The 16,636-nt window shown below is 38.1% G+C and overlaps 3 protein-coding genes across 3 annotated transcripts; 1 reads left to right on the top strand and 2 right to left on the bottom strand.

The window, feature by feature from the left end:
- Positions 1-1,945: 1,945 nt before the first annotated feature.
- On the bottom strand, positions 1,946-9,855 carry snx5 (sorting nexin 5). Its single transcript, XM_014005971.1, has 13 exons — positions 9,681-9,855; positions 8,478-8,582; positions 8,239-8,349; positions 8,044-8,165; positions 7,821-7,944; positions 7,394-7,489; positions 7,197-7,302; positions 7,035-7,110; positions 6,858-6,897; positions 6,666-6,752; positions 4,524-4,683; positions 4,352-4,437; positions 1,946-3,061 (listed from the first exon to the last, which is right to left on the bottom strand). The coding sequence occupies exons 1-13, from the start codon at positions 9,711-9,713 to the stop codon at positions 3,011-3,013; spliced, it is 1,197 nt and encodes a 398-aa protein (XP_013861425.1). The 5' UTR covers positions 9,714-9,855; the 3' UTR covers positions 1,946-3,010.
- A 393-nt stretch (positions 9,856-10,248) lies between these two features.
- Positions 10,249-14,494, top strand: mgme1 (mitochondrial genome maintenance exonuclease 1). Its single transcript, XM_014005972.1, has 5 exons — positions 10,249-10,917; positions 11,003-11,240; positions 11,315-11,447; positions 11,542-11,672; positions 14,337-14,494. Exons 1-5 carry the CDS (start codon positions 10,398-10,400, stop codon positions 14,380-14,382), a joined length of 1,068 nt encoding a protein of 355 aa, XP_013861426.1. The 5' UTR covers positions 10,249-10,397; the 3' UTR covers positions 14,383-14,494.
- si:dkey-76k16.6 (glycine N-acyltransferase) lies at positions 14,253-16,619 on the bottom strand (the record flags this gene model as incomplete). Its single annotated transcript, XM_014005973.1, is given in 3 exon segments — positions 14,253-14,920; positions 15,000-15,126; positions 16,511-16,619. Coding segments are annotated over 3 exon segments (648 nt in total), but the record flags the coding sequence as incomplete, so codon positions are not given.
- Positions 16,620-16,636: the final 17 nt, after the last annotated feature.

Here is a 16,636-nt window from a genome sequence, read left to right as displayed (position 1 = left end):
CTTTACTTCTTTTCTTTTCTCATGAACATCCTGGACCCTTCCTTAAATTCTAAATGTGGCTTTTTAGGACCACCTTGAGTAAATAGAATGAACATAATGTRACAAAAGTATGGATCATAGTGGAAAATTGATGCTTCTTTAAATCACAACAGCACAGTGAGAGAATATCATTAAAATAATAAAGTCAGAACTGATATTTTTTTGTTTTGTAGGCTACACTCATGCTGTATTGAAATCTCATTCACTCGTCATATTAAGACAGAAAGCTCCGATTTCTGGGTCTCTATGGTCCAAAAACAGGCCTTGCTCTTTGGATTCAGCGCTGAAGTAGCTCTTTGAAGTTGTGCTGTTTAATGCTGTTTGCTCGGACCGCAGCTGGCAAACTAATCTGTTTGCGCTGATAATTTGTCATGAGCTGATTGGCCGCAGTCTGTGGTTTCATCCAATCAGCGAAGAGACGAAACCCTGTAGGTCACTGTGACTGCACGACTGGGGTCATCACTATTGATATATCTGTCACACACTCTGTGCACGACTGTCACAACTGTCTCCACTTCCTTTTACCATATTTGGGGCTAGTGGGATCATAAATTTACTATGAAAAATATTAAATATTTCCTCAAATTGCTATTTTTAATTACTGTATATTTTCATAAATAAAGCTATGCCAGTACAATAAGAAGCTAAAGTTTATTGCAGTATTTCTCAGGGGCAGTAGCTGTTCATGCTGTGTGTACAGTTTGGTGAGGATTCCCATGAGATCCTTGGCATTTCCTCGGTGTTTACCTAATACACCACACTGTCCCATTCCAGGATTCACAGTGGTCAATGGATTTAACACAAGCATGCACACAGCTGTGCTTAAAAGGGCCAACATGGTAAAACTAAGAAACCCTGGACAGTTGGATACTGACACCTGGTGGCAYGATGTGTTGATTTTAAAACTCAGACTTGACTTAGGTTAATATGAGTAGGGATGTTGGGCAGCATAAATGATGGAAAGAGAAACACTTTTTTGTTTACAGTACTAGAGGGCCACATAGTGCTGTGTTCTTACTCATATGTGATAAAGCTGCCCTTTTAAAAATGTTTGTGTAAATATTTATTAAACCAACATACAGTGCAGTAACTCAATATATTTCATGTTCAAATTCATGTATAATAGTTCTACTCTAAATGTGAATACAAAACATTTGAAGCAGACAAAACAAATCAACATTTAATTTAGCGAGATGAAGTGCAACGACATAAGACATCAAGTGCAGTCTCCTGCGTGGTGCTGGTAAAAATGTGTTTTTTTTACGTACTTGTAACTTCAGTAAACTTCTCATATTTAGCTTTGTGCAACACTGTAGTGGAGACTTACACATCCCTGTCAGCTTTTGAACGCTACTTAAAACCCGTCTCTTCTCTTTGGCCATCTGAGATGTTGACTTTTAGTTTGTTTTATTTGGTTTCATGTTTGTTTTATTAAATAATTTTAATTTTTGGATTTGGCTTTTATTATGTACTGTGACTGTACAGCACTTTGGTCCTATGGTTAAGTACTATAAAGTTGGTATGGTAGACTTATATTAAAATCCTTCCTGGCAGACTAAATACACAGGTTTGCCTTACCTCGCAAGATAAAAATAATTTTTTCAAAGTAAGTTTTAGATTCTAGATTAATTGATGGGCCAGGCAGAAGTCACCTGCAGGCCACATACGGTCCGCAGGCCACTGGTTGTGCATCTTAGAGGCATAAAAGCCTGCTTTGCTTTCTTTTACTTGCATCATAAACAGTAAACACCAAATAGGTGAGTTCGAAGGATTGGACTGTTGCGATATTTTTAAAGTCTTCAGTTGTTCTGAAATACTGCTGCCAGTTAGAAAATCACATTTTTAATTTTAGAATAAGCAAAAGATAATGGACAGTTGGATGGAGAAATACAGGATGTCAAACAAATTCAACTCCGGAATGTAGAGTTTATTTCTCAACGTTATTACAAATTTACAAAATGCTAATGTTCTGTAGGAAAAACATGAAAAAAAAAGAATTGGAACAATTGTGATATTTAAGAAATACATTCAGTTTAAGAAAAAAAAAACTTTAATGCATAATAACACTCCACTGAGATTGGTCATGACTGTAGAGTCTTTTAATGTACTTTAGTGCATTTTTTTAAACAAAATAAACTCTTTAGAGATGTGGTAAATAGATCAGTCACTAAATAAAAAGACAAAATAAGCTGTCGAATCAAAAGTAAAGAAATAAACGTGAATTAAATTCTTGGACTGAATCCAAACTTGTTCTGGCTACAAATAATTTTCTTTTACTCATCCTCGACAACGATGGGATCTTTAACAAAACAAGAATAAGGAAACAAATTTATTAAGGTGTGCAAATATTTCTGAGCAAGCAACAACGATCAGTCATGAGTCGGTTTACGACAGACCCGGTATGGATCTACAAAACTCTCAAAATCCAGGATGCAGAGCACAGGAATCTTTTTTTTTCCAGGCACTCATTTCTCTCACATACAAGCTCCATTAGTTCACAAAAAACAAACACACACATTAAGCACAATGAGGAAAGACAAAACAAAACTTGTACAAAGTTATCTAGAGGGAAGTTAAGAGTCTGAGCGGAGTCAGAGACGTGATCAAAGAAAAGGCAAGGAAAAGCACAAAGTGTGTAAAAATGTAAACCGGAAAACATCACATCTACAGGTGCTGCATCATCATGAAAAACCGTAAAGTTCACGACCTCCATCTCTGGGGACATTCAGCACTGAGCTGGAGCTCCATGGTAATGAAGGATGGACCCCGAGGTGAAGAACAAAGACTCTGTAAACATAAAGACATTGTGCTTACAAAAGAAAGTATCTTGTAGGGTTTGGGAAAAAAGAAAAAGAGTCCCGGGTGGGAGCGGACACGGTGCATGGTGTCTGCAGATCCTGGGTCCTGGGAGGGCCGGGTTTCTGTTTGTCACATTCGGTCACTTAGTGATGATCAGACGTGTGGAAACAGGTCAGTTGCTCTTCAGCAGGTCGATGCATCCTTGCAATAAAGCCACGTTGTTCTGTGGAAACAAAAAACTCATGAGTATGATAGGGTGCATTCACACCAGGAAAGTCCTTTGGTCCACTTGTTCGGTCTGGACCAAATAGCGGACTTAATTTTTTTCCTTTGGTGCTGTTTGCATTCACATTGTGCTTTTTGCAAGTGGACTATAATTTATAAACAAAGCCATGCAGGTGACGGTCATTGATCCCATTGGACAGAAATGACAGGAGGCRGGACAGAGCACAGACCAAGACATAAAGATGGTTCTGTTAATACAACTGACTATAAAGAGCGGCTCATTCAGTGGAGGTTTTATGATGATATACTCATAGTTTTGGGTCGGCGTTGTCAAATGTGTGCCGCAACCTGAAGGAGACAAGATGCTCCGCGATCTCTGACCCACAACGGCTCATTTTTTGTTGTGCAGTGTTAGCGTTAGCAACACTGAAGGGCTAATGTTGCCAAAAGGCCTGTTTCCTGTAGTTGGTTCAGTTCGAGGCCGGTCTGTATTCACACCAGAAGTGAACGGTACCAGAGTTTGTTTGGAAGTGGACCACCTTAAAAACGGGTCTCAGTCCGGTTGTTTGATCCACACCAGGGTTCACATGAGTGTATTCACACCTGAATAAAAGGTCCGGACCAACAAGGGGAACAGACTCTGGCCCATTTAAAGTGGACCAAATGTGTCAGCTGTGAACACACCCACACTTATTCTTCCTAATTAGTTTATTCCCATTAAAAGACATCATTTCTTTTCCGTTTAGACAAATCTGAGCATATGTGTGCTTTTATTGCAGGATTGTTTACCATTAAAAATAAAAAAGTTAAGCCTTTTTATCATTTTAAAACTGCTTTGAAACAATTAGAGGATGTCTGACTTTGCAGTCACTCAGAAAGAGGAAACTGGAGTTTTAGGACAKTAACTAATAAAGCGTTTTTTCTGGAGGTGTCTACATTATTAATGATCTACTGGAACATTAGTATTTATCAGTTTTGCTGCCTGCTGTTTTGGAAATCGGCACAATTATYATTAAAGTAGTGTACAGAATGAGTTTGATCACTAGTAATGTTGCGTGACTCAGGGTGTGGCAGAATAATGCTGAACTTTAATAAATAATCTTTCATCCTGTGCAGTTTTATCTACCCGTTTACAAAAACTTTACATATTTCATGGTTGCAGATTTAAAACAGATTAAGCTATCAWAAACAAAACACAGAAATATCTTATCTGTAAAAAGCTTGAAGATGTTATTTAAACACTTGATTTAAAAGTGAAGATGAAGCACTGAATCACGAAGAAGCTCACCTTGGCGTGTTTTATCTCCAGCTCAGCCATTTCTATGAGGTTCTTCCTGAAGGCCATGACTCGTCTGCCCTTGAAGCTGGTGAGTTCTGGATGAATTGTGCAACACAGCATTTTTAACCACAGAAAGCAGCTCAAACCAGACTTTTCATTTCTTTCGCGAGAATGCGCCGACCTTTCTTTCCAGATTCTGAGAGCCTGTCGAATTTCTGCAGGCACTGCCGCTGCACTTCCTCTGCCTGGGGGATGTCTTTGCTCTTTAGTCGAGCCTTGTCCAAGGCCTTGTTGGAGTTCTCGTAGTCCGCTAACGCCCGGGCTCGCCGGTACAGAAGGTCCTAAGAGACATTTAACAGTTTTTTTAAGATTAAAAACAAAAGCAGCTCAACACCAAATAAAACTTTACCATCTAAAGTATGTGAGAAAATTATTCCTGTGGAGATTAGTTCTGTATTAATATGAATACCAGGTAGTTCTGTATTAATATGAATACCAGGTATTTAAAGYRGGTAAAATAAGTATTGAACACGTCAACATTTTTCTCAGTAAATATATTACTAGAGGTGCTAAWGACATGAAATTTTCACCAGATGTTGGTAACAACCCAAGTGATCCATACATACAAAGAAATCAAACCATAAATGTCCAGAAATGAAGTTATTTGTAACAATGTGGAATGGCACAGGGAAAAAGTATTGAACAGATGAAGAAAGGGAGGTGTAAAAAGGCATGGAAAGCCAAGACACCAGCTGAACTCTCTCAGTAATTAGAAAGCAAGCCTGCCCCTTGTCAGTGCAAGTTAATATCAGCTGGTTCAGTCCCAAATGATGGCCAGGTATCACACAAGAACCATCTGATGATGGGTAAAAGAAAAGAGCTCTCTCAAGACCTTCACAACCTTATTGTTGCAAAGCATAATGATGGCATCGGTTACAGAAGAATGTCTAAACTTCTGAAGGTTCCAGTGAGCACTGTTGGGGCCATAATTCAGAAGTGGAAAGAACATTATTTCACCATAAACCGACCACGACCAGGTGCTCCTCACAAGATTTCTGACAGAGGAGTGAAAAGAATTATCAGAAGAGTTGTCCAAGAGCCAAGGACCACTTGTGGAGAGCTTCAGAAAGACCTGGAATTAGCAGGTACGTTTGTTTCAAAGAAAACAATAAGTAATGCACTGAACCACCATGGCCTGTAWGCACGCTCACCACGCAAGACTCCACTGCTGAAGAAACAGCATGTTGAAGCTCCTTTAAAGTTTGCTGCACAACATTTAAACAAGCCTGTGTAATACTGGGAGAATATAGTCTGGTCAGATGAGACCAACATTGAAYTGTTTGGATGCCAGAATACACATCATGTTTGGAGGTCAAATGGCACTGMACATCAGCCCAAAAACACCATACCAACAGTGAAGTTTGGAGGTGGGAACATCATGGTGTGGGGCTGTTTTTCAGCATATGGTACTGGCAAACTTCAAATAATTGAAGGAAGGATGAGTGGAAAAATGTACAGAGACATTCTTGATAAAAATCTGCTTCCATCTACCAGGATGATGAAGGTGAAACGTGGCTGGACATTTCAGCAAGACAATGAGCCCAAACACAAAGTCAAGGAAACTCTCAGTTGGTTTCAGAGAAAGAAACTAAAGCTGCTGGAATGGCCCAGCCAATCACCTGACCTGAATCCAACAGAAAATCTATGGAAAGAACTAAAGATCAGAGTTCATAGAAGAGGTCCACGAAACCTTCAAGATTTGAAGACTGTTTGTGTGGAAGAATGGGCCAAAATCACACCTGAGCAATGCATGCCACTAGTTTCTCCAAACAGGAGGCGTCTTGAAGCTGTCATTGCCAACAAAGTATTTTGTACAAAGTATTAGATAAATTTCAGTAAGTGTGTTCAATACTTTTCCCCTGTGCCATTCCACATTATTACAAATAACTTCATTTCTGGACATTTATGGTTTGATTTCTTTGTATGTATGGATCACTTGGGTTGTTACCRACATCTGGTGAAAATTTCATGTCATTARCACCTCTAGTAATATATTTACTGAGAAAAATGGTGACGTGTTCAATACTTATTTTACCCGCTGTATTTGACAAATGAACACACTCATCCACTCCTTGTGGTTGGAAAAGAGCCTAAAATCAATATGTAGCTCCATTAATCTTCAAAGTATTTAACCACCAGGAGACACTTTTTGATTACAACACTCTTGAAATATGACAATTGGGTACTTGTGGAAGGAGTGTGTGTTTGTTGTTGTGTGATCAGCACATCAGTTTCCATTAAAGGCGAAAGAAACAAGTCTTACCTTAGCAGCCTGAATGTCCCTCATGTAATATCTTAGCAGCTCTGTGAGTTTCAGCTCCTGGTCAGACGCAACTCTTCCCTCCACTTTCTGCACGCACATAAAAATAAAAATAAAAATAAAAAAATTAAAATGTGGCTTCTTTCTTCTATCAGTCTCACTTATATAACTGAGTGTTGATTAGGTTATACTAACTCTGAGTCTCTCAAACAGGTCTGACAGCTTCTCCAGGTTTCTGAAGAAGAAATAAACAAATAAAAGCCAGAATTAAAGATTTACTTGTTAAATATTACACTAAATATAATAAGCTTGATAATCTTCAACCTGGAGAAAATCTTATGCACTGAAACGAGACTTATGTATCAAACTCACTTCTTATTTGGTGTACTGTCTTCAGCACAAATGCTGTTTAAAGTGGCAGAAATGTGAATGTAATCGTCTGCGATATCTGCAACAGAAAACATGTAAAAATTAGAATTAATAACATTCTAAATAAAGGGGTCTAATCTCATACAGTGAAACCCCCTCCCGTACTTTTGTGTGAACGTGTCATCTTCTCTGCTTTGGCAGTGGAATCTTTTATCTTGCTGTAGTAGTCGAGCAAAAATGTCTTCTCTTGCTCAAAAAAGTCATCCACTTCCTGTTTGGGAAACAACAACAAAAATACAAAAGCATGAGGAAGTGACTTACCTGACATTTACAGAAATACTGAGGCCGTGCAGAAACCTCACCTTTACTCCTGAGATGAGGACCTCATCAGCTGACTTCACCATGTTTTTAAAGAACCCCCCGAACATTTCCTTTGCGTTCTTTCTCCTCACACTGAGCTGAAAGGACACATTTGAGAAATCAATTAGGATTTTATATTTTAATTTAAAAAATATAGTAAAACCAAATAAAACAGAAATATAGCTTGTGTCTGCTTTGAACATCGTATGGCACAATGTTTCACATCTTATTTTAATTATCAGACTGCTAACATACTATATACAATAAAATAGCTCAGTTCTGTTAGCAAACAGCACTATCAGTGACTGAGAAGGATAAGTTTTACTGCTGATCACAGCAGATTGAATGCCATGTGTCACAAGATTCTAGTTAACTCTTTTTCCGCTCTTTCCAACCGACAACTCCGGAAAGGAAGTCAGCATTACTCACATCCTGGTCATACTCTAAGAAAATCTGGAAGTTTCTGTCTTTGCTTAAAACAGGGTGGGAGGACAATCTCTGCAAGAAGACTTCATGTACTTGGACAGTTTTCTTGAACACAGCCAGGTACTCACTAAAAAAAGAAAAAAATAACAATAATTTTGTTGAGGAATCTAGCCACATATAAAAATGTTGCAATGCAGTTTAACATGTTTTAGAGTTTTACACTCACGCCTCCAGCTCCTGCTTCATTTTGGTGTACTCCTCCTTCGTCATAGTGGCTTCACCTTCACCCAGTTTGTGCATCTTCTCTCTCGGGCTCTCAAAATCAGGCTTTGGGGGTGCTGGGGGGATCTAGAAATAATAAATCAAGATATATATGTTATTTTTCTTTTGATTAAGTATGTCATTTAATAGCCCAACTTACTATTAAACCAGCGTAGTCCTCAGTCTCAACCAGCGTGTCGTGGAGCCAGATGAAGTCTTCATGCTGCCTGGGAACAGAGAACTCCGGCTTCTGGAAGGAGCTAAGAGTAGTCTGTGAAAAAAGCAACAATACTGTGTAAAAGTTATTAACAATATAAGAACAAATATGCTTAAAAAGAGGTCAAAGTTTAAGCTGAGTTGGAGTACGATCGGGTACAAACATTTACTTTTATTTTTTACCTTCGTATGGACTGTGAACTTGACCTTGTCCCTTTCACAGAGTGCATCAGGAATGTCAATAAGAAGAGAGGCATCGTTGTTTAAGTCCACAGACACGGAGCGCARCTAAGGAGAAACAATATAACTTCTTACCCAAAAAGATTCAAGTGCCTATTCGAACACAAAAACTGCCCCTTATGACTAATGTTTGCAATTATGTAGACTTTCAAGTTGATTTCAAATATTTTCCAACAGTTTTATAGTTCTATCAGGATCCCTGGTTATACCATTAAACAAACTAAGTTACTAATTTGATTTAACTTTTTGTTTTATTGTTATTTTGCTGAACTGATWCTTCTTTTCATGAAGGCAAGTCACTAAAACACCACTTCAGGCACATCTAATGTGTCAGTTTCTGCAAATAAATTCAATTAATTCTCAATTTTTGACATCTCTCCCAACTTAATGCACAAGTTGTTTGGAGGACTGTTTGGTTTACTACTATAATGTTGCATAACTTTGGAAACTGGGTCCTATCGCAAGTAGTACAGTTCATTAGTAAAACAATCTTTCTAATCACTACATAATGCTTCAGAGCTAAAATATGCATAAAAGTGGAGCACTGAAAGTACTCCACCTATAAAAAGCTAGGCCCACACCTTTTAAGGGCTGTTCTTAAATACATTTTTTTTAAAATCGATATACTAATATTTTAAGGTGTGGCATTGTTGTTTTCCTTCACTGAATGCTTCATTAAAAAAAAATACAAATTAAGAATAAAAGCTGATGGTTCCCTACAACACAAGGTGCATCCTGGAAAAGGTTTCAGAGTTGTAATGCTAAAATTCTCTGTTTAGTACTGACAATTGAATACATCATTTCAAAAACARCAGTATAACAGAGTTAAATGTAGGGAAAAGTTTTTTATTTTTATTTTAACGCATATGTAAATATCTGCAAAACTTTACCGTTTAAAATTTTTTTCACTAAGTAAAAAGCAAAAAACAAAAACAGGAGCGAACAAAACTTTGAACATACCAACATCTTTGACACATTGCTAAATTTATGAAGCTTTTAATGACAGTTAGCTTTAGCTAGAGGCTAACAAGAACCAGTCCATAACTTACGCAGAAAACAACTATTTAATGTTAGCTACCTATATATCTTGACGCTACAAACGCAGATTTTACATGCATTTCCCACAGTAAAACGCGATTATCYTACCTTTTCCTTACTACTTTCGTCTAGGGATGTCATAATCGGATCGAAATCTGCGAAAATGGCAAAAGAAGAGGCCAAACTACACAAAACTATTTGCAGGAAGCTGTCTTTTCGGTGGCTAGTAGTTAGCTTCCTGAGAAACTGTCAAAAGTGTTTTCCGCCCCAATCCCGATGACGGAATATTTAAATCCCGCCTTACCYACATATTATTGGTTAAGGTTGATTTTTTGAACATCGTGATTGGGCGGGTGTCTGATCAATCAAATCCCGTCGCCGAGCGTGCGCGTGCTATTTGAAAACTTTTTAAATGTTGTGATTTTTAAAAAATAAAAAACGAGACACAACGACAATAAAATTAAATTAAAGTGGCAAGACAATAAGTACGGTACAAGTTAGGTTAGTGTTTGACAATTACAACAGGGATGTTTCAATGCGACGCTGTGACTTGTGGGTAATGTAGTTTATACTGAGACAAACGCAGCCATTAAAGCTTCACGGAAAACTACAATTCCCASTTACGGAGATTTGTGCCACCAAAATACCGCGTCGTTTAGAAACAAAYAGGTTTGAGCGGAAGAGTTTTGTCGGAACATGTTGGGGCATATACCATCGTTTAACAAAGACAAAATTAGCTTTTAAAAGCGAAATTACCAGATTTTTTTTTGTTTTTAGGAAGTTAACAGCTCAGTTGTGTAACTTGATTGTGCTAGATTCACCAGAATGTTCAGTTTGAACCGTGTTTTGTGTGTCGGGACTATTATTGTCCCTCAAAGCACCTCCTCCCTCACTGTATGCCACTTTTCTGCTTCGCGTTATCTAASCAGACCCAAAAGAAGGAGTCCGTACAGTTCTGTGGACAGTGACCGCTACACTTCGCTTGTAAAATCCGTGATGTCCTCCACCAGGGTCAGCTCTCAAACCCCCGAGACCCTCCAGGCAGAAGACGACCAGATTTATGGACCAGTTGTCAAAGCTCCTCTACCGAGAACTGAGAAGGAAAAAGGACCAAAGGTTCTCCATCCTTTTGTAAATTACCAGAAAGCTTTTGAAACAGACGAGCCAGAGTCAGGACCCCCTGTTCAGATTTCATTAACACGAGGACAAGGCAGGTCTTCTGTGCCCAGCGTGACCCGGATCCTTCAGCAGACCCTTTCTCCAGAGCAGATCTTCTACCTGGAGCGATGGAAGAGGAAGATGATCGCTGAGTTTGGAGAGGAAGGCTTCAAAGAATACAGTCAGAGTGAGTTTTCAAAGCATAAAACACCTCACCAACACAGTATGCAAATTTAAATTGAGCTTAAACTGAGTTGTTGTTTTCTAAACAGATCTATTTAGACAAGGAAAGCTTTTCCACTCAGCTCTGGAGGATATTTTCAGATCTGGTGCAACCTGGAAGCACAGAGACCCCTCAGAGACACCAGAATATSCACCTGAAGTCCGAGGATACATCCAGAGTGTCTCTCACATCCTGGAGGATGTCAGCGCAGTGAGGGCTACAGAAAGCACRGTGCAGCACCGCACCCTGAACTACCTGGGAGTCGTGGACTGTGTTGCTCGTTACAAGTAAAACTTTCCTCTGCCTGACATGACTTCACTTTTCCCTCTGCCTTTATGACACCGATCACTTCTGTTTTCAGGGGTGTGCTGTGCATTATCGACTGGAAAACCTCAGAAAAACCCAAACCGTTCCTGAGCAACACGTACGACAACCCCGTTCAAGTGGCAGCGTATGCCGGGGCTTTGAACGACGACGGCAACTACAAATACCAGGTGATCCAGCTTCTAGGTTTGCAGTTAAAATCCGTCTGCAGCGCCGYGCCCCACGCATTAGTTACCACGTCTAACAAATATGTTCTTGTTGTAGGTTGAAAACGGGCTCATTGTTGTGGCCTACAAGGACGGCTCCCCGGCCCACGCTCACAAGCTCAGCTCAGACATGATGTCGGAGTACTGGAAGACGTGGTTGTTGCGCCTTGAAGAATATGGGGAACAAAGGTGAAGCAGACAGAAAACAGGGTTTATACGCAGTTCTGAAAARTACAWAATTGAGTTTTAGTATTTCCCAGAAACATGAAAAAAGAAAACAGTATGGAGAAGTCAAAMAGAAAAAAATAAGTAGGTCCTCTGGACGGGTTCTTCTTTAGTGAAACGTTTCGTCTCTCCAAGAGACTTCTTCAGTCTGATGAGTTTCAGGTGAACTCACTACATAAACATAACACCACACAGGTCAGGTGATGGGGCACAYGACCCTCTATGAACAATAGAGCTAATCAAGCCTATTGTTAGGCGATGGCCCTCTTTTGCATGTGACTAACCTGTTTGTCCATGTGGAGGCAGTGATTATAAGGCTGAGTTTCACCTGAAACTCATCAGACTGAAGAAGTCTCTTGGAGGAGAGACGAAACGTTTCACTAAAGAAGAGCCCATCCAGAGGACCTACTTGTTTTTTCTTTTAGATTTTTTCTACCTGGATTACTGAGATGCATCAGGACAGTATGGAGAAACAGKATCATCATCAAACTTTATTTATAAAGCGCTATGACATCAGCCACAGCTGAAACAAAGTGCTGAACACATGAAATTAAAAACTCAATTCAAAAACACAATAAAACCACACAGCAAAGTAAGTAGTGCAGGGAGGTGGATACAATGTTTGTCCCACAGCAGTGAATTCAAATAGAACATTGAAACCCTTTAACACCAAAATCATGTGATTATCTCAACTATTAAGGAACTGATGAATGTTTTCGTTCAGGTAATTCATAGCTGAACTAATCGGGCCTTTGTGACCATTTTGCCTTTTTTTTCATAACTACTTTAATGTTCAAGTTATCACCATGAAATTTTCAGAAATGATCCACCTTCTGCAGAAAAGTTATAAATATTTTAAGGTATATTTTGAGGTTTTTAAGATTTGGGGTTTTGACTTGGTGAGCTCTGCGTGGTCAAACACCGCACTACATCTCTGAACTTACAGYCCTACACTCCCGTCAGGGCTTTGAGGTCTTGTGATTAAAAAACATGCTGTTTGTTCCCCGTAAAAAACTAAAGACTAGAGGAGGCAGAGCTTTTTGTTCTGTGGCTCCAAGACTTTGGAACGCTSTTCCTCTGAATTTAAGATCAKCAGGCTGTCYWCTTTTAAAGGCCAGCTAAAAACTTTTCTTTTTAATCTGTTTTTTTAATCTGCTTTGTGTAGTTGTTATTTGTTGTGATTCCCGTTCTTGAAAGGTACTATATAAATAAAGTTTCACAAAAATCACGATAAAGACTCATGCCACCAAACTACAACATCAAATCAACTTRAAGGATCTTGGAAATTTGTGAACTGAATACCATTTAAAAACCATGTGGACATTTGTTTTGTAAACAAAGCCCATCAACCAATGAGAGCGTGTAAAATGTGTCGAGACAAATACAAACGTCAACACGTACGCTAAATCATTTTCATCGTAGACAGAAAAACAGACTTCAGCGTTAAAGATTATGATAAAACTTGGAACAAAGGCAGTTGAAATAATATTTTTCACATAAGCTTGCCCATTTAAGAGGTCACTGGAAAATTTGGGTGATTTATCCATGTTGAATTGGACATCACCAGGGGTTCTGAGAATCTGTTGAAATAATAAAACAGAGGTCACCCTCAGTGCAGAGTTGCGCAATTTGGTCACAGCGGTCTGGGAAGAAAATACGTCAACATCCCTAATAGACCATTTTGTAGTTAGAAATGCGCATAGCGAAGCCGAGCTTTTCCAGGTCACAAGTCAACTGGATAAAAGCTGAGGTTAAATGAAAATGCTGTCGGAAATATGCAAACTCAATAAGTTCAAAAAGCACGTTTGAATATTTATGAAAAATCACATCTGTGATCCTAAAGGAAAGTTTTAACACAAATCAGTTTAGAACAAGTACATTGGGTCTGAATAACYGCGTAAACTTATGTGTTGAATTCGTGCAGAAACAACAGCATTTCCATAACGGCCTCAGCTTTTTCCCGATAAACCTTCTCTAAACGTGGTCATTTGTGATCATTTCTATGAAATGGTCTATTTTTTCACCCCGTATTGCATTTTATAAACGATTCAATTGAGTTTTTTCTGAACACAACTGAACAACTGTATTCTTTCAAAAGATATTACCTCCTCTACTGTGTTGATTTTAGTGAGATGTCTAGACCAGGGGTTCTCAAGCCATTTGGGTCTGGGGACCCCTTACAAGGGCAAAAGAAACATCCAGGGACCCCCTCATAAACCCCATGCTGTTTTAAAAGATTATTTATTGTCATTTCAACCCCTAAATGCCATGGGAATATATATTTTTATTAAGTTTATAATGTTTGTTTTATTAGTTCATTGTTCTCCATGCATTTTTAATATTTTTTAAATAAAAACCAAATTAACATTTTAATAAAGATTTTTAAGGACCCCAGATTGAGAAACTCTGGTCTAGACTTCAACTCAGAGGTTTTTGTGCTTGATGCACTATGAAGGTTTTTTTTTTTTTGCAATTTAGGCAAAAAATACCCTTACTTTTAGAAAAGACATAGTTTTAAATGCCAAGTCTCAAGTAAACATTTCTTTTTTACAAATCTTTTATTTTATTTGTCACCCATCAGTTTATCACTTACACTAAGATATATGCTTTTTTTTTTTTTCATTTCAGATCAAGCACATCGTCACGTTCTAATGAAAAATTACAAGATGTGTAAAAAAAACCTGCTTCCGCATCATGGTCTGTATCAGTTGTTTTAACTCAAGGCATGTGATTTCCAACTTTCTTCAACTTCCATGTTTTTTAATAGAATCACTTTTTGACTGTAATCATTTTAGGAAACTTAACAGTCAAAGTGTTTATTATTGAGGACAAACCAGGTTTCTCTGTATGAGGGGTCTTCAGTAAAGCCCATGCTTGTAAAGAGCTGGTAGGAGGTCCGGTTCTCCTCCTCTATGAAACAGAACACCGGGTAGCCCTGAGCGTGGAGTCTCTTGGCCATGCTGCTGATCAGGACCTTGGCGTAGCCTTTCCCTCTGTGCTCGGGCAGAGTGTACAACATTCCCATGGCGCACGACGYGTACGTCAGAATCCAGGACACCGGCTTTCCGTCAGCGTCCAGCACGCAGCAGGAGGGAAAGTTCACAATCATGTTACGGATCATCGCCGCAGCCCCCTGGTTTTTCCCAAACTTCCACATGTGGTTGACCAAACCGAGGTGCGATTCAWCCAGGGAGCTCAGCGACAGCCCCGAGCTGATGCAAAGCAGACGTTTCACCGTTTTAATGAAATGTTATTTCTAATTTGCCCATAATATTATGTTATTCCATTTACCTGTCTATGCAGGGAAGCTTGGCTACATCCTGCAGCAGCATCTTGTGACAAACGGCCAGTTGGTCGAAAAGCACATTCTTTTCTGACGCAACTGCTCTGATTATCTCCATRTGGGACAGACTGGTTCCTTGAAAACATGAATAAATACAGAGTTGTAAAGTAACTAAGTACAAGTACTTTGTTACTGTACTTAAGTAGAAATTTTGGTTATCTGTACTTGAGTAATTATTTTTCAGCCTACTTTTTACTTCTACATTTTCACACTGTTATCTGCACTTYCTACTTCTTACTTTTTTAAACAAGGTAAGAAGTAGAAAGTCGTTACTCCTATTTTATTTTGTCTCATTGTTAAAAAAACATCCTGATACATTGTGCCTCCTGGAAAAAATGAACTTAATTGTAGTTGGATGAGAAGTATAAATATATAACATTCTGACACCAAATTGTACACAATCCATCACAGCTGCGTGCCTGTAGAAAAAAAAAAAATATATATATATATATATACATTATACTCACGTCGCAGTAATCTAACTTCTTTCTGTGAAAGAGCTCAGAGAAAAGAGAGAAAAACAAGAGTATATATATACTGTATATTATATAAATTTTTTTTTTTGAAAGTTCACCTCCCAATGTCATTTTGGAAAACCTAACTGGTCATTTTTACTTAATACTTTTAATACAGTAGATTTTGTGTCAGGAATTTACTTTTGATACTTAAGTACTCAGACTTTTACTCAAGTAATATTCTTGGAGGACACTTTAACTTGTACCAAAGTAATTTCATGATAAGATACATGTACTTTTACTCAAGTACCACTTTGAGGTACTTTATACAGCACTGATAAAATATGAGATTTGAACATCGTTGCTTCTGATTTCATTTACATTTTATGCAACATCTCCACTTTTTCAGTACTTGGGTTGTAATAAAAGTGAAACATTTCAAAGTAAATGTCAAAAAATATCMACTTCCTTGTATTTATTGTCATTTTTTAAATTATTTCTTGGTCATAATACTACTTAAAGGTACTTATAGCTTTTTGTGGCGTGAAGCTTGGACAGGTTTTATCTTACTAACCACTGAATAAAACCATGAGGACTTTGAACACAATAAACAATAAAATTCAAATTGAAGACATTTGCTTTAAGGTTATGGAACAATCCCACTTCCTGTCAGACAAGCTCATTCACGGTCAACTTTAAAAAACATTTCTATTCTCTGGCTTTTGGCACAGTCTGAGATTTGTTTTATTCATATTTAACTGTTTTTATTGATTTTCTTGTTTTTAGGTTTTTTCAGTCTTTGTGATTTTCATCTTTTGATTTTAAATGTACAGGAATTATTGCTATGGTTGTTTTTAAGTACTTTATACATCAAGTATTTGAAAMAGAAAGCTCTATTGCAAATCAGAGGTAGTAAAAATATCACAAACATGCACGTGGTCAAATCTGCCCTGTGAAATGATTACTTCCATTTTACGATCCAATCAAAAGAAACAGGTTATTACCAAGACAAAGGTGCTTCTTCCAGTCAATAACAGAGGAGTTTCTTATGGTTTCTTCTAGAACTGCTTCATCTGTTGCATAAAGAAGTGCATCTTTGAAAAGGTCACTCTTCTGGAATAAATAAATAA

Source organism: Austrofundulus limnaeus, unplaced genomic scaffold (assembly GCF_001266775.1).
Source record: "Austrofundulus limnaeus strain Quisiro unplaced genomic scaffold, Austrofundulus_limnaeus-1.0 Scaffold33, whole genome shotgun sequence".
Taxonomy (NCBI): Eukaryota; Metazoa; Chordata; class Actinopteri; order Cyprinodontiformes; family Rivulidae; genus Austrofundulus; species Austrofundulus limnaeus.
This window is presented reverse-complemented; position numbering and strand designations above follow the sequence as displayed.